This window comes from Dysidea avara, chromosome 3, assembly GCF_963678975.1.
Source record: "Dysidea avara chromosome 3, odDysAvar1.4, whole genome shotgun sequence".
Taxonomy (NCBI): Eukaryota; Metazoa; Porifera; class Demospongiae; order Dictyoceratida; family Dysideidae; genus Dysidea; species Dysidea avara.
Window position 1 is genome coordinate 9,078,948 of NC_089274.1, and position 27,664 is coordinate 9,106,611.

Consider the following 27,664-nt stretch of genomic DNA (forward strand, 5'->3'; position numbering starts at 1 on the left):
CCCATTGCATATTCAGTTGTTAATCCTAGTTAGTTATTTTGGCTATCTAAGAATACGAGTTGATCAAAATGAAGCAGATCAGATATATTCTCCTCTTCCTTGGCGTATGCTCACTGGGCCTGGTTTCTGCAGCTCCTGTTGTAAGTTCATAATAGCTTTAAAAATGTAAATCGAGTTGTGCTGCTTTCTACAATGCTTAGGAACCAATGTCACCCTTTCTACGGAAAATGATCGGAAGCAAGGCTATCAAATCAGGTGTGTATGCATGTAGCCTGTAGTAACAATGCTGATTGTGTGCATGCAAATTAGCTATGTACATGTATGACTGTCAGTAACTCTAGTATATACTTAGCTAGTCAGTGAAGATTGTTGACCTTGAATATTCTATTTTCAGGAGATATTCCTTCATACACTACAACAAGTGCTCATGTTACCCAAACAAATCCAAAAACAAAGAGGGACACAGATGGCAGTGACACCATGTACTACACCATACAAACTGATGATGAAGTGATGGATGTTGAATTGCACCCTAACAAGAGGCTCCTCTCAAGAGAGTAAGTTGTACACACAAACTTATCACAAATGCTACACCATTTAGCTAGCCCCCTAGCTAGCTATATAAACATTTTGCCATGTATGGATGTAATGGCTAACACCTTCAGGTGTTCAGTGTTGTTGTATCTTGTGTATAGTTTTATTGTACAAAAGAGAATGACTGATGGCAGTCTGCAAACAATGAACACTACAGCAAGAAATTGTTTTTACACTGGAATAGTTACCAACCATAAATTCTCAAGGGTTGCAATCAGCATGTGTAAAGATGAAATGGTAGGTCAACCATTCATGTTACAATGTGCATCAGTATAATTTTTATCATCTTCTGTAGGAAGGAATGATAGAGGCTGGTGATAATGTCTACTTGTTGGAACCAGGAAAAGGAAGAAAAGATCATTCCCATGTAGCATACAAAATGAAACGTCTTAACATGACATTTGAAAATGGTGATGGTAAGAGTATCAAAGGCCTAACATGATTTTAAACTCATTTTTAATGATAACCACAGCTCTTTCTTGTCCTACCCTGGACGAAGTTAAAAATGGACAGACAAAATACTTCCCAAGCCATGTGGTTCATAAATGTAGCCGTGGCTACCAATTATTTGGCTCAACTGTACAAAGATGTCTCCCTACTGGAACGTGGAGTGGCAATACACCTGTGTGTATACGCAAAGGTAAAGCAAGTACAATCATACATACAGGTATTTCTAAGCAGCTAACTGTACCTGTAGGTATTTAAACTCTGTGCAACAATAATTTTATGTATATACATAATCTGTAGGTTCCTTGAGACACGATGGTATTCATGTCCTGCAATGTCCTGAGCTACCAAATCCAGAGTGGGGAACTGTTAAAATAATCCAAAGCAAAGCTGGACTATTTATTGCTGTACATGAGTGCATGGCACAACACACTTTGGCAGGAAATCATGTAAGGTTTTGTATACCAACTACTGGCCAGTGGTCTGGTTCACCCCCAACCTGCCTACCCTGTGAGTTAATCATATCACCTCTACATCATCTATTGTAAAAATTTACTCAATTGACAGCCATGAATGAAACAGAGGGAAGCTCACGTAAAAGACGTCAAGCTCCAGGAAGTTCTATGGAAGTGATGGTGTACATTGATCAAGGTGTTGAAAGTGATGCAAGTAACATTGGAATTGATTCCAGTGACTACATTCTTGCAATCATCAACATTGTAAGACTTAAACTACCCAGTCTCATCTTCACTGCTATTAATCCATGGTTGGTTTTTTTCTCATAGATGGCTAGTTTGTATCGTGAGCCAACCCTAGAACATCAAATCGATTTAACGCTGACCAGGATTATAATAGGAAATGCTGTAAGTGATTATAAAATTAACAAGCTGCCAGTATTTGACTAACAATATCCATACAGGGTGACTTCAGTATTGTACAATCAGCAACAACCACATTGAATAACTTCTGTGCCTATCAACAATCAATCAACCCCACCAGTGACAATGACCCAATGCACCATGATCATGCTATTCTGATAACAAGGTAAATCATCGTATAAAGTCTGACCTCTGCTTTACATGATCATCCATTTAGTGCTGATATTTGTGGGTCAAGTTGTTCTACTATTGGTAAGTTACTGTAACAATATTACTACCATCCCCATGATTACATGATTTCAAACAGGGTTTGCTCCAATTAGTGGAATGTGTTCTCAGGACAGAAGTTGTACAATTAATGAAGATAATGGGTTTAGCACTGCGTTCACATTAGCTCATGAGACTGGTCACAAGTAAGCACCAAAAATGTACCACTGCTTTTGAAATTACAATGTCTTTCTGTTTTAGTCTTGGAATGCAACACGATGGTACTGGCAATACTTGTGGTGGTTCTTCAAGGATCATGGCTCCTTCAGTTGGAGGACAGGCAGAAAACTTTCTGTGGTCAACTTGTTCTGCTCAATACTTACAGTCCTTTTTAAAGTACAAAAATTACATGATGCAGAAAGCAATCAAATTAATGTATGTTATGTCCTATTGTATAGCTCTGGATTTGCAACATGTTTGGATGATGTACCAACCAACACACAATTTGACGTGGACCCTAATGAACTTGTTGGGTTAACCTATACTGCTGATGATCAGTGCAGAACAGAATATGGTCCTAGTGCAGTATTCTGTCCATTTTCCTTTGGAATTCAAGTAAGCAAACTAAGTCTTGAGTACTACCGAGTATACTTGTGTATATTCCTGTTAAACAGGAAGTGTGCTCACGTCTGTGGTGTCAACCAAATGGAGGATCTTGTACTACTAGAAATGTTCCTGCCGCAGATGGCACAAACTGTGGATCCAGTAATGTGAGTTATCAAATTCTAGTTTAATTTTACTGGGTATGAATGACTTTCTAAATAGGAATTTAAGATTTGTTCAAAAGGACAATGTGTTGATGGCAATACTGTGGTTAATGCTGAACCAATTGATGGAGGGTGGAGTGCATTTGGACCATATACTACATGCAGCAGAACTTGTGGAGGTGGACTGAGATATAGAGAAAGACAGTGCAACAATCCTCCGTAAGCAGCAGAAATACCATCCTATGTATACAACATTACACTACTCTGTGTTTATAGGCCACAATTTGGAGGTAGTTTTTGTACAGGAGAATCCAGGGAGTATGATGCACTATGCAATACTGATGTAAGCACATAAGTATTTATATCTATACATAGAACCTGTGCATTGATATAGCTAGCTCTAATGAATGTACATTTTACTGGTTTATCATTAATTTTATCATGATACATGTCACTGTTCTACATTATAGCCATGCCCAGCAGGCTCTCCCAGCTTTATAGACCAGCAGTGTGCTGCAACCAATGACAGACCATTCAATGGTGTTCTTTACTCTTGGGAGGAGTTTTCTGGAACAGGTAAAATAGTTTGAGTATATATATATATATATATTGCTAACTACCTACATCACATGTGTTAAATGCTTGGTGTTAATGTAGTCATGTTGTGTGTACATTAATACTACACTTTTGTATATCAACAGTGAGTGGAGTTACTCCATGTCAGCTGGTGTGTGCTGCTGCCAATACAAGCCCAGTATTATTAGCTATAAGAGAATCAGTGGCACAAGATGGAACTCCATGTAGAAATCCTGATTCTTCTACTGGTATCTGTGCAGCAGGACAATGCACAGTAAGATTGATAATATTTGTACCACAACACTTGTTGAGTAACTTGTATTGTCACCTGTAGACCGTAGGATGTGACAATGTGTTGAACTCTGGGGCTGAACCAGACACTTGTGGTGTATGCAATGGTGACAACAGTGGGGCTTCACAAGAAACACAAACTATTACTGGAAGTGGTGGATTTGGTAAGCAAGTGTGGAAATTCATCAAATGTAGCTACTTTACAACATGTGTGTTCCATAGGTTACCATACTGTATTTGTTATACCAGCTGGAGCACGAAATGTTAGAATTGCTGAAACTGTATCAACATCTACTATCTATCTTGGTATGTTACAGTATACAGTGCAACAGGTGTTATATGTATGTATGGCAGTGTGTATATAAACACTTCAGTGGCATACACACATATACAGTGGATATCATATACCCTTACAGCTTTCATAAGTGGAGAACAGTACATATTAAATGGCGGATTGAGAGTGTACTCTTCAAGATCATTCAATGCTGCAGGAAATTTTTTTCAATATGTTAGAACATCAGCTGAGGAATCTCTATTCACCACTGGACCACTACAGGAACCTCTGACAGTACAAGTAAGTTATACCATTGTTGTGGATAATATACACTATACTTTACATTGTGGCTATCCCCAATAGGCTTTGGTTGCTGTATCTTCTGCAAGTTACTCAATTTCAATAGAGTACAGTACATGTAGCTAAAGACTATACAGTTTATATCAGCAAAGCTGGAGGGAGTATAAAGATATTGTGAACCTTAAATATATGTAGCTAGATATGTATATATAATATACTATTATAGCAAAATGTTTATTATTGTACATACGTAGTATGCATTTTATCAAAATTAATAATTACTTTTAACATCTAACCACGTACCAACTGACATGGGGATTGTGTCCCTTGAATTAATTGTAGTACTCAAGATGGTTGGTACCTTTGATAATATGGAGCCATATTGTCACTGACAAAACTGTACTCATTCAATGTTCACTATTTTACAGTCTGTAATATTTGGACTCCACGACTACTGATATGAATGCATGTTCCCTACCACAGAGAGCTATTGATCCGTTTTAATTCAATCAAATGCACATTAGTACTGCAAGGTCATACTATCAATATCTATACCTCATTTTCTATGTTTTGCTGTGCTTTCTAATGGAAACTTTAGAGCAATTGTGTGAAGTATTATAGAGTATTGTTGCTTGTGAAATTATCTATGCATGTAGCTGTAATACGTCTAATAAAACATTCAATGCAACAACTAACTGACTGCTCTATTAGAGTTATTGTGACACATACATCACAAGGATTTATCATAGAATGGCACAATTATTCTGCCTTAATGTTTCAGGCTGAGCTCCAGGTAAATACAACTAACCAGACTATATAGATCATCTTGTCATGAAAGTGTCTGTAAGAAAATGTTCCCTCATAAATTGCCAACAATAGTTATACCATATCCAATTAAAATTTATGGCCTATCACAAAGAATTATTTGTCATAGTCTGATATAATGTCATGCAATAAATAAACTTTGAAATTTCATGGAGTCCTGCATAAAGAGTATCTTCATGGCTATGGGGCACTTATATAATTATATATACATTTTATTGCAAATTCATAACCATAACAACCATTAATATAACAGTAATGTGGGTATGTTCAGGGAAAGGTATAATTATAGTGATATTACTCTGTGCAGCCTAAGAAAGAAAAGAAATTAAATTTGGTAGAAAGCTATATACATTAATATAACTTTACACCACAAGGTTCCATGTGTATCTGTCACAGTGTCACAGTCTTCATCAAGACAGCTCATTAACCTCCAATAGAATACACAGATCACCAACAAATACTCTAATTAAACAATCATTTTATCATTCAGATAATCAGTGTTTGGATAACGTAACATGAAGATCTCCAAATATCACACCAGCTACACACAATGTACAATTTTCACATACAAATTTTAGCAAAAACAAAGTTAACATTTCTCTTGACAATGGACTGTTGAGGATTTTACAGCTTTAAGCCTGTATTTACAGGCCTAGCTTTTTCACAGGTGTCTAGTGGTATAGCACTTAATGTATAAGGATATCAAAACAGTACATTGAAATGTAGAAATCTCCCAGTACTGTACGTTCTCTTCTAACAGAGGTCAATCAGGTCATTTCACCTCCTATCCATCAATAAATTCAATTCAATTGCAGAAAATAACATCAACAAAAGCATAATATTGTAAATTAATGCTATTTACTATACACTAACTATTACAAAAGCTCCATAGTCAGTTCTACATTGATGGTCTAAAAACAAGTCCAGCTGAGCTCTTATCTTACCTTTTTCTATTTTAACTTTATAACTGCCTACTATAAACAACTGTCGTTTGGGATGTTTTCTTTTCAATCCCGTCTCTATCAAATTTGGATCAACTCTTGTACATACTCCGGTATGGTGACACAGCTCGTCTTCCACAACTGCATGGAATGTTAGCAAATTAGGAGAATTTCTTACATGTACAGTAATACCTTTACCAGTCAATGATCTCACAAACAGCACTACATGTAGCAGTACACCATGAGCTGATATTGTACTCATTAAGGAGTCAGGAAGGTCAGTACAAGTTGAATCAATGTATAGCTGCTGTAAACAATCGCTATGAATTGAGAAAATGACTGCCAAGCATTTCTTCCGTCCCAATTATTATTTATATAAGATAAACACATTAGCTCCTTACAGCTACATATATATATATATCCTGTAGAGCAGTCCTATAGGCTATAGTCATATTGAAGCATTCTAATCCCACAGTGAACAAGTGAGGAAAAGTGAGACAGTACTGTAAGGCTACTGTTAACAAAACTTATTTCACATTCAGCACAGTTACAGCCACTTGTACATTCTAGTGCTAGTATGCTTGAGCATTTCTGAAACAAGTTGATCAGCTTTTGTTGTCGACTGTTTTATATGGCAGCAAAACACACAATTCTAAAGCTAAGTGGGTCAATTTCATGCCACTCAATAGTTCCCATAACTGCATCTGACTCTCCACCCGAGTAATTTATATGTCCATCATGTTTAGTCCTTTTAAGTTGTGACAGACACTGGCTATGGCATGTAGACCTCTTAAATTTCTAAAACAATGTTCATTATGCTGTATGTTAAGTTGTTGAAGGTTTGGGCATTCAAAAGCTACTTGTTCCAATTGCTGAGGTGATAATTCACAAAACGAGAGATTAAACTGTGTTACAAAACAAAGATTGATGACACCACACTTCAAATGATTTAAAACATTATTATCATTGGTAAAAGATATAGCTGCTTGTTGCATCATCTTCCTACCATGCATGCTGTCAGTTAATAATACCAAGTCTTGCCATAGTCCTGGTAGTCCACAATTGCTGGCACTTACAAATGGAAGACTAGTTGTTCTACCAAACTCCAACTGAAACACTGGTTGTAGTACTGGGAAAATCTCCATTGGTATCTTGTGCAGTGCATACCACGTGAAGCGCCCAGTACAACCGACTGGTACATCAGACTTCGCTTTGTACCAATCAGTCAGCAGAACATCTTTCCACATGTTTATTAGCCTGTATGAGTAACCATATTCCATTGAAACTACTATGCTTACATTCTCTGGTATAAACCCCCCTTCAATACCCAGTGATATAACCACAAAGTCATCGATTCACAGAAAGTTCTATCATCATAAGTGTTTGTGTAGTTCATTGTCCACAATCTGATTGATAGTTCCTTCAGGTTTATACTGCTAAGTAGTTCGAGCAATTGTCGGATTTCAATATTCCATTGAATATCTAGTTTCTGTAGACACCTCATGTACAGTAAAATCTTTTCTAGTTTCTCAGGATCTAACTTGGTTGTTGGTAGACTAATTGCATCATGTTGCCACAATACTCAAACACATCCAACAATTTTACAGATGGTATTGCAGGATGTGGAAAGGATATAGTTGTTTCACAAATTGTCCACACTCTTTTAATACGTTATTCACACAATTATTAACCTTCATCACCAGTGTGATAATAAGGTCATGAAAAATCGCTCCAAAGTGATGGTGTTTCAATCACAGTACTCCTTATCCTCTTTGAAATATATCGTAACTTGACCTTGTCACGAGTTGATATTACAAATGATAATATATATACCAACAATTCTGTTGGAATAACTATTAGTGATAGTGTATGTATATGGCAGGCCTTGGTTATCACTGCTTCTGTCCATATTCAGTAATGCACTTTAATTGGATTTTTCTTATCATTGCACTTGGTGTAGTTGGTATAGTGCTTGCAATAAGTGCTCCTTTTAATAGGACAATCTATCATATTATACCACCACACTGTAAAAAAAACAAAACAAATTATGAATGTTACTATATAACTACCATTACATATTTAGACTAGCTATCAAAATTACCATGTATAGTAAAGCACCACCTATTTATGCACTACATGCCACAATACTCAATACATGATGCATTATTAGGGAGCTGGCAAAATTACAAGTTGTGAACCTCCATAAGAAGGTTTGAAGGATTACACACTATTGTAAGTTTGTATGCTTTAATTCATAGACTTTCACATATAAAGTAAATAGTGTATAGTTGACTATGTAGTTGCTTAAATTCTGTCGTCATAGAATATCACATGTGATGAAAATCACTTTTATTATATAGTGCATCTACATCATTAAAAACAAGAAAACATCTACAGAATGCTGAACATTGAATTTTTATTTAATCACCAAAACTCTTTTTTTTGGTTCCTGTTACCCTAGTTACCAGTCTGACCACAGTCACAAGGATAGAGGCCAAACAACAATGGTGCAAGGCCACCATTTTAGACCATAATAACAAACCCATGTGCCTTCTGGTCTTTCAACAAGTGTCTGTCTTCTGTGCTTTGCCTTTCCTTTTATCTTCAACTACATGGTCGTCGTCTTCTTTATGCAAGGAAACCATACCAATGCATTTTCTGTATTGACACTATTCTTAGAGGAGCATATTTACATGCCACAAAAGTGACAAAACTATTTGAGCTAATGTAAGAGGGAATAAATACATGTGACTCTGATGGGACAAAGACGTTTTCATGAATGACACATTTCATCATGCTGTTGACATCACTTCACGTGTTGGCTGGAATTTTATCATTTTTTTTGTTCCAAGGCTGCAAACTACTACAAGGGGGTGTCATGCAGGTAGGTAGATTTGCAACTGTGGTCAGTCTTGACCTTCCAAAATTTCACTGTGACCTTTGACTAAGAGCCTTTTTCAATCTTTGACCTGTGACTTAGTAGCAGTATTTCAGTACTTTTCGATTGTGGGCTTGCCCTTGACTATTGACTTGGCACAAACTTGGTGGCCTTGACCCTTGACCGCGGCAGATCTACCTACAGTGAGTGCCTGTGTGTTACCCCCTTGTAGTATAGCTTCTAACTATTTCTATTAGGGTCCGCAATCTAAAAAATCAACTTCTACAAATCAATCCCTCTACCATTGTGGGATGGTCATTGTAGTATCCCATTGCTAGATCCACCATGAAACCGGAGGCACGATTGTTGTCTTCACAGAAATATCGATTTTAGTATTTAGCAAGATGCTAAATTTATTTTTTTAAATTCGTGCTCCACACAAAGGACCAGACAAAACTTGCTACTTAGCTAGATAGTATCTAGAGTTATTGTAGTTAAAAGTACGTACAGTAATAAGCAAATGAGTCACTGGGTTCCTGGCACGAGGTTGCTTTCTTTCAGTAATCAGGTAACGAAACACAAAATTTTGATTTAAAACTGCCCTACCAGCCAAGACAAGAAAAGCCAACTCTTCCTCATAGTGATGTGATAAGGTTGGATGGATAGTCTGTCTATGCTGTTAGTCTGGAAAGGATCTGAGACTTCTCACCATCTGGATGAAGAACATCAAAATTTTTGTGCGTCAATCCAAGGGATTCTCTCAATGGTGCCAAAGTCCTTTCCAGTACTTCTGATGCCACACTGGTAATTTTATTTAGGATGATAAATGATGGTACAAAACATTTGATAGTAGTAGTAGTTGGTGTTACTGTGATTTCATATGATGCAGTATACCAGCAGCTCCAACCAAAAATGAAAAATAATAAATTTTGTGCTCTTTTTTCTGGATATTTTGCAACATAATGATGATGTAGGGTGATCTAGTAAAGATTTGAAGGTGCTGTGGAGCATGAGAGGTGAAGTCAAATGTGGACGATTTAGCTGCCTCCTGCGGTGCATAGCTTAGAGCTAGGTATGGAAACTGTGGATAAAATAATAATTGACAACCGCTACTACCAAATGTCCAGGGACATCTTTTGCTATAAATTTAGTCATTAAGTAATGATTGTTGTGGCTGCAGAAGCACTGGAAATGGTTAGAAAGTGCGAGACAATCCTCCAATGCTGCAGAAAATTTTGACATTCGTCACCAAGATGGTGAGAAGTCTCAGATCTTTTCCAAACTAACAGCATAGACAGACTATGTATGCACCCAACCATATTGAGTTGGCTTCTCTTGCCCTGGGTGGTAGGGCAGTTTGAAATGGAAAATTCATATTTTGTTGTCTGTTTTTTCAAAGAAAGCAATCCTGTGCTGGGTACCCAGCAAATCATTTGCTTATTACTGTGTGTACTTAACAACAAGTTCATATGTGATCTATTTAAGTAGCATGTTTCATCCGGCCCTTTGGGTGGAGCATAAAATTTTAAAAATAAACTTTGCATCTTGCAAAATTGATACTAAAAACGATATTTCTGTGAAGACAACAATCGTATTTCTGGTTTCATGGTGGATCTAGCAATGGGATATTACAATGAACATCCCACAATGGTAGGGGGATCAATTTGTAAAAGTTGATTCTTCGGATTGCGGACCCTATTTCTGGGGAACACAAATCTGGAATTTGTTTACTTTTGTAGCTATACCAAAGAAAATTTTGAGTTATACTATTATGTGTAAGTAGTGTAATATTTGTGTTGTAAGTTTGTATGTTTCAGAAAGATTTTTTTAAAAACAAAAAAAAACTGAACTGCACTGCACTGAGCAGTCTCCCTTAAATTACATACATGCGACTAGCTTATATGATCTTACACGTGCCTTTCTAGAGGTGAAGTCATTGTTTCCGTGAGTTTCAGAGAGAATCTTAATATGTCTAGCTCGATATCTAGATCTACTGACGAGCTCGCTGACGAGTAGACCACAGTCGGTCATAGACCATTTTATGTCACGTGATTTACCAATTCCCTCCTGAATACGAACGGTGACGAGCGACAGGTAGCCGGTAGCTAAGCTACCCGCTTTTTGAGTTCTATGCTATCAATGAATCGATAACGTTTTTTGTCACATGAACGCTAATGATTTGTAATGACTGAGGAAAACTCTAGCAGTGGTGAGTGTATTAATAAGACATCTAGTGATGCATTCCTGTAATTGGTTGTGCGTGTGTGTCCAGGGGAGTCCGCGATTCCTCTTTTAAATATCAAATTTTAGTTGATTTTAAAGGCGTGGATATTCGTCCCGTAGTCACGTGATTAAAATAGAACTTCTACAAAAGGGTGTTAAGAAAAAGAAAGAAAAAAAGGAGCGGGGGGAGCTCGAGCCCGGTGCCTCAGATAGTAGGGTGTGGGGTGAGAGCGTGTTGACCATCATGCCCCCAGCCACCCACCTCCCTTAGTTACTACCATTAAAGTAAGGTGAAGAAGAAACCAAAGCTGAGTTCTAACGCTAATAACTACTTGCTGTGTGCCCTAAAGTACAAGACCCAGGGCAAACTACTGGTCGCGTGCCCTAAAGCCGAATACTCAGGGGAAAACTAGACACCTGCCAACCCTAGCTCACCTCGAACTCACCATAAACACACTATTTATTTATTTATTTTTACTCTGGCCCTAGTGGCACTCCCTCCCACCCACACGTCTCTGGAAAACAAGCTAGAAGAACAGCATAAAAAGGGAAAAAGAAAGAATTTACCTACAGAAAAGACACCTAAAAGAACCTACAGAAGCCCAGGGAATGTTAGTGAACTGGTAGATGCCCCTCTGCGATGGCGAGATCTACTGCCGGGGGCACACCAGGACGCTTAGAGCGTGATCGAGAACCACGGATGCACATGATGGAGGAGCGAAGCAAGGAGAACCCTAAACTGCAACGGAGCCAGCCCATCACCACTGAGTATGGGGAACTCCACTTCTCACTGAGTAATTGAGCCAAATGCTTATAGGTGGTAGTGGCTGCTTTCCCCATTCCACTGGAGGAGGAAAAAACTAATGGGGTAAAACTGCCATGCTCTACTTTGTGTATACGCTCCTCATAAGCACGACGCTTTTCAGCCTCATGCCTACGAAAAGTGGCAGCCTCATGCCTTCTCAACCTCATGCCTACCATAAACACACTAGTGTGCTTAATACTGAAGTTGTCATGGGGGTGACGAATATATATGTCTGGCTGCTGGACGAATATCCACTGCGAATTTTATATTCTTGAAAATTTTTGTATAATTCCGTATATTTACGTATACTTATGTCGCTACGCCTTATGTTGCTCCGGAATTCTCATATGGCTTCTAGATCTGAAATCTTCACTCGTAAAAGTTTCCATTCTTCACTTGAGAGTACATTTCCGGACACTAAGCGTCTTGTGATCTAATTATTCTGGATACCACAAAATTTTTGTTGTTGAAATAATATAATGATCCCTGTATAATCAAAACTAATTTTTTTATTTTTTATTTGTACTTGTATAGTTTTTTTCATTAAGTACCAAAGTGTTCCCACTTGTTCTCATTGCCACAGGCCCCTCAACGTCTTCTGATAGCTCTTGACTTGGGAATTATGAACATTGGCAGATAGAATTTGTACAATAACCCCCAATGTGAATACATGAAACTTGAGTATTTAGATGCACGTACGCTAAAAGCACTTGTGCTGTAAAGCATTAATAAATAAACTAGAGTCCATTTGGTTCTACTTGGGGTACTTAGAGATAATGAGTTACTCTCTAGAATTCCTATGGATATAATTACATGAAAATAACAAGGAGAAAACATCCTGACCACCTGGTAGACTCCTGTAAGCGTTCGAAATCGGATGGCTGCAGTTTCGAGGCTACCTAGGTCCAGTCATGGATTTTTTCTCCTTTCTCCAACTTTTCAAACACACCTTAAGTAGTTAAAGTCTAAGTAGCTAAAGTCTTTGAGCAGGCTGTAGGACCAGGTGTCCTACAGACCTTCAGCACTTGTGCTGTAAAGCATTAATAAATAAAATAAATAAAATAAAAGTGCAGTAGAATACATAGAGAATTGTTCAATGTAAAATAATTATCACCATTTCTCCTATAGAACCTCCTACATATCCAGCTTTAACACAACTTTTTAAGGAAGTGGCAGATTGGAAGTTGGTAGCTGCTTACCTCCTTAATGATGAAACTGGTTCCAAAACAAAAGAAATTGAGAACACTTACCGTGGAAATGTTGTAGATTGCCGACTAGAAATGATTCGATTGTATTTAAAGGGTGGTGATGTGTCCTGGCAGAGTGTGCTGAGTGCCCTAAGGAAAGCTGGTTACAAGAACTTGGCAGATGAACGTAAGTCACCTGCTTTATGTGTGACTACATTTCTTTACCTTGCAGTTTATCTACAGTACCTATAAAGTATTTAATTGTAATTTTTTTTTTGTAGATGAGAAAGTGCTTGAAAAGTCTTCTGTTGCCTCATTAACCATGAAAGGTCATTGAATAGTAAATAAAATAATGTTGTATTTACTGAGTAGCCTGTAAGCACTTATGGGCTTTGTATATTTACATTTTAAGGTAGAAATCAAGCAGAAAATTGGCGTCCTTGCTATTTGAAACCTTAAAACCATACAACCTATACAGCTAGTCAGAATACACTATAACAACCCCTTGTTATAATCTCTCATAGAATAGAAATGCTGTGTCGAGCACACCTTTGTACAGTCCACATTGATTATGTAGCTTACACCATTGAGCATGCTTTGGACCTGGTATAGGGTGTATACATTTTCCTCACAATGGCTCATTGTACCAGCCCCAATTTTTTTGATTGCTAGATGTTGCCTTTATAAACACCGCACTGCAATTAGAAGTTTAGCAGTAGTAGAGCTGCTTTTCTTGAACTTATAGTGTGAGGTTTGTGCATTTTGTAGTGCTAGTGATGATAATAATACATAGGAACATGGAGACTGTTAAGAATCACTGGTTACCAAAATAGGGACGATTACCATTTTGCGTTTGTTTTCCCAATAATATATAGCACCGAACTCTTGATAGTACTGAAGAGGCTTCTTCACTCAGCCGGAACACGGGTCCATGCCTCCTTGTTATTGCGTAGCTCTAGTAGATTTCCCCTGAACTCTGAATGGATAAAGACATACAGCTGTACAGCATTTAAAAAATCCTGGGCAACCACTTGACCGCCACCTTAACTACATGTATAGTATGCTTGAAGTAATGAGACGCAGTGGATCCTCGAACACTTCAATCATCTGAATACCAAAGTGACTGTTCAATTAGAGTATTTCATTTTGTTCTGTTAGAGTAACTGAACAGAACTTCATATATAAATCAATGGTTATCCAAACATATTCCAATTACCTGAACTTATATGTCTTTATTCCAGGAACAAAGGTGTTTGGTTAACTGAGGATCTACTGTAATTAAAATACAGCACATACATGTGAGCATACACAGCCCTGTATATGGAGAATAGTTAGTCTAGAATCAATCTGCTTACTGTGTATAACTGTTGGAGGTGTGGTACAAAGAGAACAGTTGATTTTCATTGTGCTCTTTTGTGATGGGCCACACACAAAGCCATGCACGTGCTATCATACATCAACACCTATGCACTGTTACAACAAGAAATTAGACATAAACAGGAAGTCCATGATACATGTATATACTGTGGTATGCCAATAGGCACTTTAGCAGTGTGAGAATATCAAGCCCATAACTTCAACTGTTATAGAGTTATGTTTGTAGTTTGTATCAGGTATCAGTTAGTAGTCAACAGAAAATTGTAAAACTTTGTAGCAACTTATTGGAAGCACTTCAAATTGTACTGAGGGCAGTTTTTGCTTGATTCTGCTGCCAAGCCACCAAAGATATATGTGAGACTGATTTCTGATCACTATTTTTTCATGGTAAAGTCCAAACCTATTCAGTACTACCATACTATAGTATTATAGCAATGACGCAGTTACAGTCTAGTGCTTGTTAGATAATCAGTTTGTCTTTGTGTAACAACTAGGGCCTGGCCAATTATGTACAATGGTTAGCATGTTATTGAAGTGTAATGCATAAAGGGATTTGCGTTTGTTGATGTAGTGACATTGGATATTGTAATAGGTGTAACACTAGTGGAGGGTGCAGTAGTGATTGATCAGATTAAAAATAGTAAGTGACTTGTATGCATATTGTGTATTATTACTATAATAGGAATAGCTAGATATTTTAGATAGGGGGGCTAGATGGTAGTTCTGTTATGGTACAAAGCATTCTTAGTATGTGAAGCATACAGGCCTATAAGCCTCACAGAAAAAGCCTTCTGGAATTTTACGTACTAAGTGTTCTGTTTGAGTAACTGACTGTTCTATTAGAATAGATTAATCTTTTTACAAATGTGACCCGCTGAGTAAAAACCTGGCTAGTTTGTTTTTCTTGAACTTCTTTTTATAAGCTCTTTGTTGCCTAGAGGGAAAACCAATGGCCTTATCTGATGAATACTCTTGGAGTTATAGCAATAGACAGCAGGAAGATTTTTACAGTGACTATATGTATGAAAAATAAAGTATACAGGTGCTTATTTAATCAATCAAAACTACCGTACGCAAGGAAATTTTGATGTCAGAAAAATTTGACGAATCATTTCAATTTGTCAAATTTAAGTTCATCAAATGTTTATAAGTGCCTTTAAAAGTACAGGTTTTGTCTACAATTTCTTAAGTTTCGTCAACATTTTATTCGTCAAATCTGCTGAAGTGTGAATTCATCAAATTTTTCTTACGTCTAAACTTCCTTGTGTACGGTAGTATATTTTTTAAAAACTATTAATTTTAAAATGAAGTAGGGATCCAAGCAATAAAGTAGTGAAACAAGAGATGAATGATGGTATTACAGCATAGCTTGGTGGGAAAATCCCTACATTGGGTTATTATAACAATTATTTTGTTCAGTGGCAATGTAGGGATTTTTCCACCTAGCTATGCTGTAATGCCACCATTCTACTCTTGTTTCACTACTTTTTATTGCTTGGGTCACTACTTCGTTTAAAAATAACTTACTAATTTTTGTTAGGTTTTTTGTTGTAGCATACAGCTATACACATGTGACTGTTCTATTAGGGTGACTGCTGTATTAGAGTATCTCGAGTCAGCCTTTCACCTACCAGGGGCATATCACTATTTCATAATTATTTTCACTTTGCTAGCATTATAAATACAGTTAATAATAAGGAGTGTGGTCATCGTGATCTCTTAAATAGATTGTTAAGAAGAATGTTAAATCGCTATTAATCTGTTAATGGGTTTGGCTTCGATCCAATTGTGAAATTACAGGTATCTACTGAGCATTCACACTTTAAATAATTTTGTGGCATCTGAATAGGCTACACAAGGAAAGTATTGATACAGTAAATTAATGTCTTGATATGGTTTTATTGCATCATGAAGAAGAGGATGAACAGCCTAATTGAAGTTTAGGACAATGAAGATAAAAGGAAAGACAAGGCGCAGAGGGTACACACTTGTCGGAACCCCAATAGCACATGCTTGTTATTGTGGCAACGTAAAATGGTGGCTGTGTGTTGCTTTGTTTGGCCTCCAGCCTTGTGACTGTGATCAGGCAGACAGGTAGGCAGGCAGGCAGGCAGGCAGATGAAAATTTGAGTTTTAGTGATTTTGTTTAAATTCTATATCTGGCTGCCTGTAGGTGTTTTCTTGTTTTTAATGATGTTAGATTATTCTGTAAATGAGATTTTTGTTGTGTAAAATGTCTCTAGGATGGTTTTTAAAGGTAGAATTTTATTTTAGGTGATAATTGTCACTTTTGGGGAGATCCTTACTGTTTGATAAGTCAAGGGTGCAATAGGCTATAGAGTTGATCTTGTCTCTTTGTGCTCACCTTGAACTTGGAAATTCGTCAAGGTATAATTTTTGGGCTATACCCATGTTTTCAAACAGGAAGGCTGTTCATGCTTAGAACTTAATGGTACATAAGATAATCATATGTTCCATAAAGAAGCGAATCTGATGGTGTATGTTTTGTTTCACTGTGACCATATCTAACACATTCCAAACATACATCCTCCTGCTAAGACCATCTCACTTGTAGTGGCCATATTAAGTAAAGCCCAAACTGTTTACTGGTACGTGTCTTGTAGAGGATGATGCTCCAACAACGAGAGACCTCAACAGATATGTTGTCAAGAAATATGCCACTGATTGGAAAGATGTAGGCATAGAGTTGCAATTAGATTTTGATGTGCTTAAAACTGTTGAAGAAAATTATTGGAAATTTGAGGATCGTTTTCAAGAAACTCTGCACAAATGGTTGAAGTTAACTCCTAATGCTACATGGAAAACACTGGAGGTTGCTCTTACTAATGTGAGAAGACAGCAACTTGGCCTTGATCCAGTTGATTATCTGTGTAATGGTAAGAGAAGTGTTCTGCAAATATGCTTAATTGTTGCCATTGTGTAGATCCTAGCATAAAGCGTTGTGGCACCTCTGTTGATAACCAGTCAGAGAATGCAGGTGAGTAACGTGTAAGTTACATGTACACAGAACATTTGCATGAGTACATGAACTTTAGCACTACATTTAGAAATACATTTTGATACATGTGCATGTTTAAGTTTTTAGTTTTTCTGGTTTTAGCAGCAGATTCAGTGGGGGCACAGGGAGTATATGACCTCCACTATTTCAAATGAAATAAATGCAAACACAATGAACAGTCAACACAATTAAAGAATACTCCAATTACAATCCATTTGCAAATTTTCTTACTGAACTTGTGATGTTATGATTTTTCAAATATGAGTTTTACACTAAGCAATGACTGTCTTTGGTATACTATTGCAGCATTGCTAAAATGTCACAGTTGACATTTGGGTTTTAAAAACTCGTGGAAATTACTTACATTGTATCCAAGTCATGTAGACAACACAGAAAATATAATTTATTGCTACAATTGAGATATTTGGATATTTGTGCATGAAACTGCCTTACACCCAAAGATTGAGTATCTATGGCATTATCATATTGCACTATCCCGTGAATAATATTAATGAGAAACTATAGTCTCATAATATCATTCACTATGCATGGCAGTATTGACGACATACGTAGGTGTAATTAATCCCACCACGCCTTCAGTGTGCATTTACAGAGCTCAACCCAGAATATTAAGTTAGAGGGGGCAAAGTAAGTTGCTTCAGATTCTAGTGGGTCTGGGGGCTAGGACAATTTAGGTGTAAATACACTCAATATTTTGGTGTAAATACACTCAATATTTTGGTGTAAATACACTCAATTTTGGTGAAATTTTACTGTGATGCCATTGAATATTGACCATTGGATTATACAACTTTGGGATCAATTATTTCTCAAGGCTTAAGGTATAAACCTAGGGGGGGAGGGAGGGGGGGGGGGGGAATAGCTATCTCATCCCCCCTAGATTAACCCCTGATTTAGTATATTTGCAAGTGTAACTTTTATTTTATTTCTATGATCCCTAATCTAATTTAAAGTCCTAATTTTTTCTTGTACCTGTTGAAATAAAAATTAGGGAAGACATACTAGTGGAAATTTAATCCCTAATCCAGTCATGTTATAGACTGAATAGACTACTTTACCAGAAGCCATGGAATGTTAATTGGATAGTAAATTAGCTATTGCATAATCACTGGAGTACAATGGTGGATGAACTGCCTTCTTGAAAATCAGAGGAGGGTGGACATGCGCACTACATTTGTATTAAAAGTATAACCAAGCCTTCAACGAAGTTTAAATAAGCACCATTCGAAAGTGTGCTTCACGTTTAGTATATTTATCCGGTCTGCCCCACTCTACCCCGCTATTCCCGGCACATAAATTGCTCTTGAATTTATAGAGGATCACATGTGTAGTAAGTTTGTCGGTGGAATCGATACATTGCATTCTAGAGACACCTTATAAGCTTGTATTCGAGCCTAACAATTGTTGAAGAAGGTATTATGATATACAATAAGCCTCCTATACTCGCTCCCATGGAATTAAAGAAAGGAAAGCGGACGCCGCTAGTGTATTCTCATGGAGAATCAAGCAGGAAATAGGACACCTTCGTACTCATTTTCTTCTGTTTGTCACAAGAAGCACAAGATAAATGTGGCTGTTGTTAAACAGGTTTTATCACTTCATTTTAGTCTTGGTATTAGAAACATTGAATTAATGGTAATAATTTTCAGTAGCACTTATATCGTGTCCACCCTCCTCTGCTTGAAAATTGCTATTGTTTGGCCTATGCTTTGCCACAAGTCTATGAAACTAGTTTCATTAATGTAGTTATGGTCTAGAGATAACTGACAAGGTCAATCAGAGCCTTGCTCATTACTTGTATGGGTGCACTCAGTGATAATAATTTGTAGCATGGTAATAAACACTCTTTTATCACCCTGTTAAAGCGTTCTGAGACATTGCAAATGCTGTTTTACATTAGTAAGGGAGACCAATAAGCACACAACAGCAGTATAGTCATAATGCTTGCTGCACTGTGATCATTTGATATGAAAACTAGTCATCGGGTACCTGTAGTTCATTCTACACTATGACTTTTGATAAAATTCAACCTTTATTACTACTGACACTCACATTAGCATTGCCACAGACCACACAGGATAGCAGTTTAAACCAAAATCAATTATAAAAGTAAGTTACAGACCCCGGCAAAGTATCTAGCAACAGGGCAAAGTATCTAGTAACAGAATGGAAGTATAGCATTATTTGACCTTTACTGCACTGTCATTAAGGATTGATTAGGGCTTGTAGAACTGGATACTGATACATTAGGATATTTTCAGCAAGTGTTTCTGTGACTGATAGGCTTATTCTTCACTACAACATGTACTACATTCTTGAAGCCATATCTTCACTTATGAACATGCTATTTCACTCTGTTTGTGCCAATTGGTAGTTCTATAGGTGGTAAACCCTGTGTCCAAGTTTCATTTCAAACCAAGGAACTGTAAGTCTGTGAGACACTTTGAAAAACATACAAATTTGTATGGGAACCAATGCATGGTTTAGAAAATATGTACTCCAGACATTGCCAATCCTTAATTAAATTCCTCATGCCTTTAAATAAAGTGGTCTATTAAGGATTAAGTATATCTACAGGTGTAGGCGACCTCTCTTGTTTTGCTACTTTTTATTCTTACGATACCTAATTGAAAATAAAATTGCTACTTGCCTAGTATAAAGTTATTAATTAAAAATTTAAGTAGGGTCAGCAAAGATGAATGGGACACAAAGGAGGACACTGATAAGTCCATGAAGAATGCATTGTATGTACTGTGGTATGCCAAAAGGCACCCCTTGGGCTAAAGCAATGTCAAACAGTGAAAAAATCAAGCCCATAGCCTTAGCCGTTATCGAGTTACACTTGTCTGAAGGCATCAGTTAGTTACTCAGTCACAAGAAAATTCTGTTGAATAAATTTTTTTGATATTCCGTAGCAACTTGTTGAAAGCATTTCGGGTTGATCTGAAAGCTTGCTTGGGCTTAGTTTTACCTAACCAATACTGCCTCATTGTCGTCAGGGAAAATCGAGGCTGTTTTTTGGGTGATGTTATTTCGTGGGCCACACCTACTCCTTTGTGTTCCCTACTATACACTACTATTGTACTGTATGATGATGTCTCAAGTGGGACTCAGATGACTGGCCTGTATGCAATATTTAATGGGCATGGTTTTTCTGTGTCTCCTATTCACTGTGCTACCAGTAAGAGGCACAGTCAATATGATCAATTGTAATAAGTACGGGCTAAGGGATATGTTGAGTGCTTGGTAATTTATTGGTGCTGCTACATCTGTGGTCAATCTTATCGTACAGCTACAGGTATGGTGTGTACTAACTAGTAATACCATAGATCTATGGTAACACATACATCTTACAGTGGTGCAAGCTCTTTGAATAATTTTGTGGTGTCTAAATATGGAAAGTTGTCAGTACAGAAAATTAACACCTTGATATCGTTTCATTTTAAGGCATGATTGAAGATAAAAGGAAAGGGGGCAGACACTTATCAGAACCCCAAAAGGCACATGCCACTGGTGAGTTTTTTTTTGTTGTGGCATAATATGGTGCCATAAGCAACGACTTGTGACAACTCGTTGCCACTCTTTGTACCGTTTTATACGGGTAAGTAGAATTTGAGGAAAACGGGAATGGGACAGGAACGGAAAGCAGGAACGGAAACCACCCACGGAAAATACCTGATAAAGGTTATTATGCATTGGATAGGTTGGATTTTACAGTGCAATGTGTCTTTGTGGCATTGTTTTGGATCCTTTTGCTACAATGATCAAAACACTCTAATAGAGAAGTCACGTGCATTAAAATACTCTAATAGAGCAGTCAAGAATGTTTTGTTAACTATCCCACCAGGGTCCCACATTGATGGCCTGGGCTATAGCTGTCATACATTATAGGTTTATAGACTAGCTAAGTCATCAGCATTGTAAGTTAGCTACTCCCTTGAAACCATAAAAATTTATAACATTATAGGTTTCTGATTAAGCGACATATGGTGCCTGCATGTGGATTTGGGAAGTTGTACCTGAAACCTCAGGAAAAGTCACATGATGGGTATGTGGTAGGTGCATGGCTCCAATTGTTAATAAATGTTCAAATAATATATAGTCAGGGTTGTGAACATTTTTGTGAAATTTTGGTGTCATTCCTCTTGAAGCCACTTCAGCTTGCAGGTAGTGTTGCATACATAGACAAATACTCCCATCATATGACTTCTTATCTGGAAGCAGTAGGTGCAGTTTTTGAAGCCTATAATAGGCTCTATCAGTTAACTAGAGTGCTGTATGAGTCTCAGTTTTCATCATTAGTTATTAATTTACTGTTTAAGGCCACATAAACTTAATTATTACTCCTGTACTCAAAATAGCAGTGCAGGAGGGCGGATTTTTATTTTATTTTTTGCTGACTAGATAGCTGAATTAGCTAGCTAAAATGGCTTAGAATGCAGTTTTCTTAGACTGCTCTAGCAAGGTACTAACTGTAGAGGTGGTAGATAGCTACACCCAGCCACCAGTAGTATAAAAAATCCATGATGGGGTAAGAAAAACAATCATGCGGGCAGGGATGAGAAACTAATAATTAAGTTTATGTGGTGTAATAATTTAATGGTTTAAAATGTTCGTGGTTTCAAAGGAGTAGCTAACTTTCAGTATTGATGATTTAGCTAGTCTATATACCTAATCTATAGTCCATCAATTCACAGGCCATCAATGTGAGTCACTGGTGGGATACATTCTTGACTGCTCTATTAGAATGTTTTATTATTGCAGGTGACTGCTCTATTAGAGTGTTTTGATTGTTTTAGCAAAAGGATCTAAACAACGCTGCAAAGATGCATTTTCGCTGTAAAATCCAACGTATCCAACCTGCATTTAACATGATGACCTTTATAAGGCATTTTCCGTTGGTTGTTCCCATTCCCGTTTTCCTTGAATTCTATTTACTCGTTTTGTACACCTGTATTTTCACACTGCTTGTGATGCCATATGCACTGGCAACAACTTGTCAATTTCATTTTTGACATTATCTAGCTGCATTATTCCCAGGTAGATGGATGGATAGACAGACAGACAGACAGATACTAGCAATGTTATAAACCTGAAAAATTGTGTATAATTTAAATTGTAATACAAAGTAGCATGACAAGAGAAGTCGCCTACACCTGCAGATATACTAGTGCAGAATTAATCCCTAATTCAGTGATTGTTGCAAAATTCATAATTGTGTCTTATATATTTTATATTTAATAGCAAGCATTCCTTAATTCATTTTATTTGTATGTATGTATTTATTTTTTTTTGCAGAAATACCATCAACAATTAGTGATCTGGGATATTACTATCGTGAGTTATACAAAACAAAAAGGTATAATTCTGCTACATCTGATTGGCCTCCTAATCAAATAAAACAGTATGTCAGCATAACTGTAACACACTATAAAAATGGACGGACACAGGAAGAACTTATGGAAATAGACAGACGTCATGAAGAAGGTGCTTTTGCAATAGATGACATGGCAGCAGCCGAGCCTGAGCCTAAAAGACCAAGGCTTGGTAATTGCAAAGTAACTAAAAGTCTCAGTGATATGTTTACAACAGGTTCTGTTGAGCAAAGTGAAGATAGTTCACCACCACTGTATGTTCTAATAGAAGGTGCCCCAGGTATAGGCAAAACCATGCTTGCTAAGGAAATTGCATATTGTTGGGCTAATGGTAAATTATTAGAAAAAGTCACCGTCTTGTTTTTGCTGGTCCTTCGTAATCCAGAGTTATGGAAAGTCAGGACAGTGAGTGATCTGGTGAAGTTCTTAACAAATAATGGTACTTTTGTTGATGTTAATATAGCTGATTGTACTCGGATGCTATTGTATTCTAAACAATTCCAAATAGTATTTGTGCTCGATGGATTAGATGAGTACCCACATGAAGAAAACCCATTCATTCTTAAACTTGTCAAAGATAAATTATTTCCCAAGGCAGTAATGATTTGCACATCACGACCAACCGTATCACTTGATTTACATGGCCATGTTGATAGAAGAATCGAGATTCTTGGGTTTGCAAAGGAAGAAAGGGATAAGTACATTGCGATGTCACTCTCAGATTCACCTGATAAAAACACCAAACTTCAAAAGTTCCTTAAGGACAACCCCATGATTGATGATCTCTGTTTCATTCCTCTACATATGTCCATTCTTATGTACCTTTTCCAGCAAGGCACATTACCAGAAACATTAACCGAATTGAATGAACTGTTTTCCATTCACTCTATATACAGGAGCTTGAAAAAGACACATAGACAGAGTACATCTAACATAGGGAGCAAGTTAAGAGATCTATCTGAGAAAGATTACATTGTAGTATGTAAACTATGTAAGCTGGCTTATGAGGGTATGATAACTCATCGATTAATATTTACCTCAGATAAAATAAAGGAAATATGTCCTGAAACTTCTCACATTCCAGATGGTTATGGTTTATTGAAAGCTGTAGCACACTATTCTATATTTGGAGCTGGTGAAACAACTTCCTTCAGCTTTCTGCATTTTACTATGCAGGAATTTTTAGCTGCTTATCATGTAGCAACTCTTTCCAGTGATGAGCAATTCTGTTTGTTGCAAGAGACATTTTGGAATGGCTTCTTCCACTATATGTGGGTTATGTATGTAGGAATAACTGGTGTAAATTCTGAGGCATTCTCACGTTTTAGGACAGCACACATTGATCTTGCACGAGATAAAATTAAATGGTTGCATTTATTTCAGTGTTACACAGAGGCAAAGAGCAAAAACATTCCAGAAGTAGTATTTTCTTTTTTCAGAGATGGTGACATTAGTTTTAGCAATGCTTCATTTTTTCCACACGACTTTTTATCAATAATTTCTTTCCTGTCCAAATCTAACATACAGTGTAAAGCATTACAATTTAGTTATTGTCATGTAGTTAGAAGGGATCTGATGAATGTGTTGAAACAATTTATTATCAAAAACAAAGACAAAATGTCAACTTTAGAGTACATATATCTTGACTGTAACCGTTCTAATTCATCTCCATGGGTTGTATTTTGTACTGCTATTAAACACTGTTTAGTAACTAACTTAATGCTGTTTGGAGGATTCCGTTTAAGTGGCATAGTGCAATTTGCTAGTGAACTTATGGATGGTCTACAACAAAACACAACAATGAAGTCTCTGACATTATGTAGCATTGAAGTGAAAGAGTTGGAAGTAATTAAGGATGTACTGGTTAAAACCAAATGCTCAGTAATCAAGCTCAATATCTCTGCCAGACCAATCAGTTTTAGGGAAATTGGTGTCAATAAAACTGTGCTAATTAGCACTGCAGTGAACTGTAGTAATGATAGAGTACTAGCTATAAACAATCTGTTATGTGAAAAAGTAACTACTAGTAAAGTAACGATCAGCACAGCCAATTTAGAACTTAGTAACCAAATACTGACAAACTATGAAGTAGGTTGTATAGCCTTTGTATTGCAGGATAATCAAACAGTGGAATCACTAGATGTTTCATGCAATGATATAACTATGAGTGATGAAGGAATCTTCTTTATTCGTGACTACCTGAATAAAAGTCGAATAAAAAAACTAAATATATCCAGTAATGTTATCTCAAGCAAGTCAATTAGTGAAATCATTTTAGTTGATTCCTCATTGTTGAAGTTAGATATTTCATGTATTCCCATAGGTGATTATGGAGGAGTAGAAATAATCAGCAGTGCAGTTTCACATAATAAAACACTAAAAGAACTGAACATGTCACATTGTTCACTTGGTTATGTTGGAGCAGGTTTAATTGCTCCAGCTTTAAGCAAGAATTCATCATTGCAAAAACTTGATATTTCTGCTAATGAAATATCTGATGATGGTGCAATAGCTGTATGTAAATGTCTGATAGACAATTCTAGTCTACATGACTTAAATATGTCATTTAATAAAATTGCTACCAGCGGAACTGAAGAAATGGCTAAGGCAATCAGGGACGGAACTAAATTTTCCAAACTCAATATTAGTGGTAATCACATTACTAATGAAGGACTGGTAGAGTTTCTAAGAATAATTCAATCAAATTCTGCTTTAAAAACTCTATTTGTTCAGTTGAACAATGTCACAAAGTCTGGATTGCTTGAAATAGAAAATTGCATTAAACGACTCAATATATCACTAGAAATTCATGCTTCCTGGAATGATGTAGATACTGATCATAGGATAGCTGTCATTGTGACTAGCTATTACTCTTTTAATATGCTGCATCCATATTTAGAGATAGCAGACATCTCGGGTGATACAACCTTAACATGGCCACTTGTATTTTTAACGGATGCTAATTATGCTTGTGAACTTCTTGGCACATGTCTTAAAGAAAATAATACTTTAAAAGAACTTTACTTGCATCACATTAAAGTCACTTCTGAAGGAGCAAAGAATATTGCTGAATTCCTTGAAGTTAATGAAACGCTACAAAAACTTCACATTTCTTACAGATTCATTGATGATGATGGAGCAATAGTTATTGGTAACAGTTTAAAGAGTAACAATACTTTGCAAGAGTTAAGCATGGCAAAAAATTCACTTAGTCCTGAGGGAATGAAGAAGTTCATGAATGCTATTAAACTAAACACTGGACTTCAAAAACTTAATCTCTCTGACGGGTTTTTGATTCCCTCTTTGGATGCAATGAATTCCGTTGGTGATTATCTTCATGCTAACACCTCCCTAAAAGAGCTCAATTTGTCATCAAATCAGATTACTATTGGATTAAGCGAAATAATGAAAGGATTGCATACAAACAGTGTCTTACAAAAGTTGATAATTTCTAATTGTTATTTTGATGACATGGGAGCTATCATTTGTACATTTTTGAAGCATAACAAAACACTTGTAGAGCTTGATGTGTCAAATTGTAACATTTATAAAACAGATGTGAGGGAAATTACTGAAGGGCTTAAAGTTAACAAGACTTTACAGAGCCTAAATATTTCACGTAGTAGGTTGTGTGATGGGATAACATACTTTTGTGAATGTCTTCAAATTAATTTTACGTTAAAGAAACTGAATTTGTCTGATTCTGAAATATATACTGAAGGTACACTAATTGGTACTGGGATCATACAATTCAGCAAATCTCTACAGCAGCTAAACATTTCAAAGAGTAATATTACTAACGAAGCAATGCAAACCATCTGTAATTATCTTGGAAGCAATAATACCCTACTAAAGTTTCACATGTCAAGTTGTGGTATCACCAGTGATGCAGTAAAGCAGATGGCTGCAGTTATAAGAATAAACTCAACACTAAAAAAATTGGATATTTCTTGTAATCAGTTAGGTGATGTCGGAGTAATAAACATTGCTGATAGCCTTAAACACAACAAAACCATACAAAAGCTTAATTTGTCAGTAACCCGTATGTCTAGTTTGGGGGCAGCACAAATTGCAGAAGCCCTTTACGTGAATACAACATTGCAAAAACTAGACGTGTCACATAACATGTTGGAAAGTGATGGAATAGCAGCCATTGCTGAATGTCTTAAGAAAAACTGTACATTGCAAAAGCTCAATGTGTCTTCTTGTAATATCACTGTTATAACAGTAAACATGTTTGCTGAAGCAATTAAAGTGAACAAGGGCCTCTGTGCATTGAATCTTTCTTTAAATGAATCTTTTGATAATGCATTTAAATTCAACATGACTGTACTGGATGCAATGTATTTCAATACATCTATTATTAACCTGGGGTTACCCGTTTGCTACAAACATGCAGCAGAAATAAGAGATAAAATAAAGACAGTGAACAAAGAGAGATGTGAACAAGGCATGAATGCATTATGTACCAGTGCTGATGAAGAATATGCATTGGATCATTACCGCAAAAAAGAAACAAGTTGTGTTAAACTTTCATATATTTGAAGTAAAACAGCTAATTGTTACTGTAATGTTCCTTTTGTTATTTATACATGGAATTGTAGTGTATAGCTACTTTAGTGTTAAATAGAAATTATCTATATTGGTACACAAGTACAAAGAATTGAAAGTTCAATTAA

At 36.6% G+C, this 27,664-nt stretch overlaps 2 protein-coding genes across 2 annotated transcripts; both read left to right on the forward strand.

Moving 5' to 3' along the window:
* The first annotated feature begins 24 nt into the window (after positions 1–24).
* On the forward strand, positions 25–4,629 carry LOC136251703 (A disintegrin and metalloproteinase with thrombospondin motifs 4-like). Its single transcript, XM_066044140.1, has 23 exons — positions 25–140; positions 201–255; positions 395–557; positions 696–831; positions 890–1,010; positions 1,067–1,234; positions 1,342–1,551; positions 1,609–1,760; positions 1,827–1,904; positions 1,961–2,085; positions 2,137–2,171; positions 2,227–2,332; positions 2,388–2,522; positions 2,585–2,741; positions 2,801–2,896; positions 2,952–3,112; positions 3,170–3,236; positions 3,364–3,469; positions 3,595–3,743; positions 3,804–3,924; positions 3,983–4,066; positions 4,177–4,334; positions 4,398–4,629. Exons 1-23 carry the CDS (start codon positions 69–71, stop codon positions 4,458–4,460), a joined length of 2,718 nt encoding a protein of 905 aa, XP_065900212.1. The 5' UTR covers positions 25–68; the 3' UTR covers positions 4,461–4,629.
* A 6,361-nt stretch (positions 4,630–10,990) lies between these two features.
* LOC136249257 (protein NLRC5-like) lies at positions 10,991–27,618 on the forward strand. Its single transcript, XM_066041220.1, has 7 exons — positions 10,991–11,187; positions 13,135–13,380; positions 13,475–13,522; positions 15,163–15,210; positions 17,195–17,467; positions 17,515–17,568; positions 22,909–27,618. The coding sequence occupies exons 1-7, from the start codon at positions 11,163–11,165 to the stop codon at positions 27,528–27,530; spliced, it is 5,316 nt and encodes a 1,771-aa protein (XP_065897292.1). The 5' UTR covers positions 10,991–11,162; the 3' UTR covers positions 27,531–27,618.
* The last annotated feature ends 46 nt before the right edge of the window (positions 27,619–27,664 follow it).

Bases quoted from the DNA above. Each gene is read 5' to 3' on its own strand.
- LOC136251703 (XM_066044140.1), top strand. From the start codon at position 69: ATGAAGCAGATCAGATATATTCTCCTCTTCCTTGGCGTATGCTCACTG. The intron at 558-695 runs GTAAGTTGTACA...TCTTGTGTATAG, and splicing joins AAGAGGCTCCTCTCAAGAGA to TTTTATTGTACAAAAGAGAA. The intron at 1,905-1,960 runs GTAAGTGATTAT...ATATCCATACAG, and splicing joins GGATTATAATAGGAAATGCT to GGTGACTTCAGTATTGTACA.
- LOC136249257 (XM_066041220.1), top strand. From the start codon at position 11,163: ATGACTGAGGAAAACTCTAGCAGTG. The intron at 11,188-13,134 runs GTGAGTGTATTA...TTTCTCCTATAG, and splicing joins TGAGGAAAACTCTAGCAGTG to AACCTCCTACATATCCAGCT. The intron at 13,523-15,162 runs GTCATTGAATAG...ATATTGTAATAG, and splicing joins TGCCTCATTAACCATGAAAG to GTGTAACACTAGTGGAGGGT.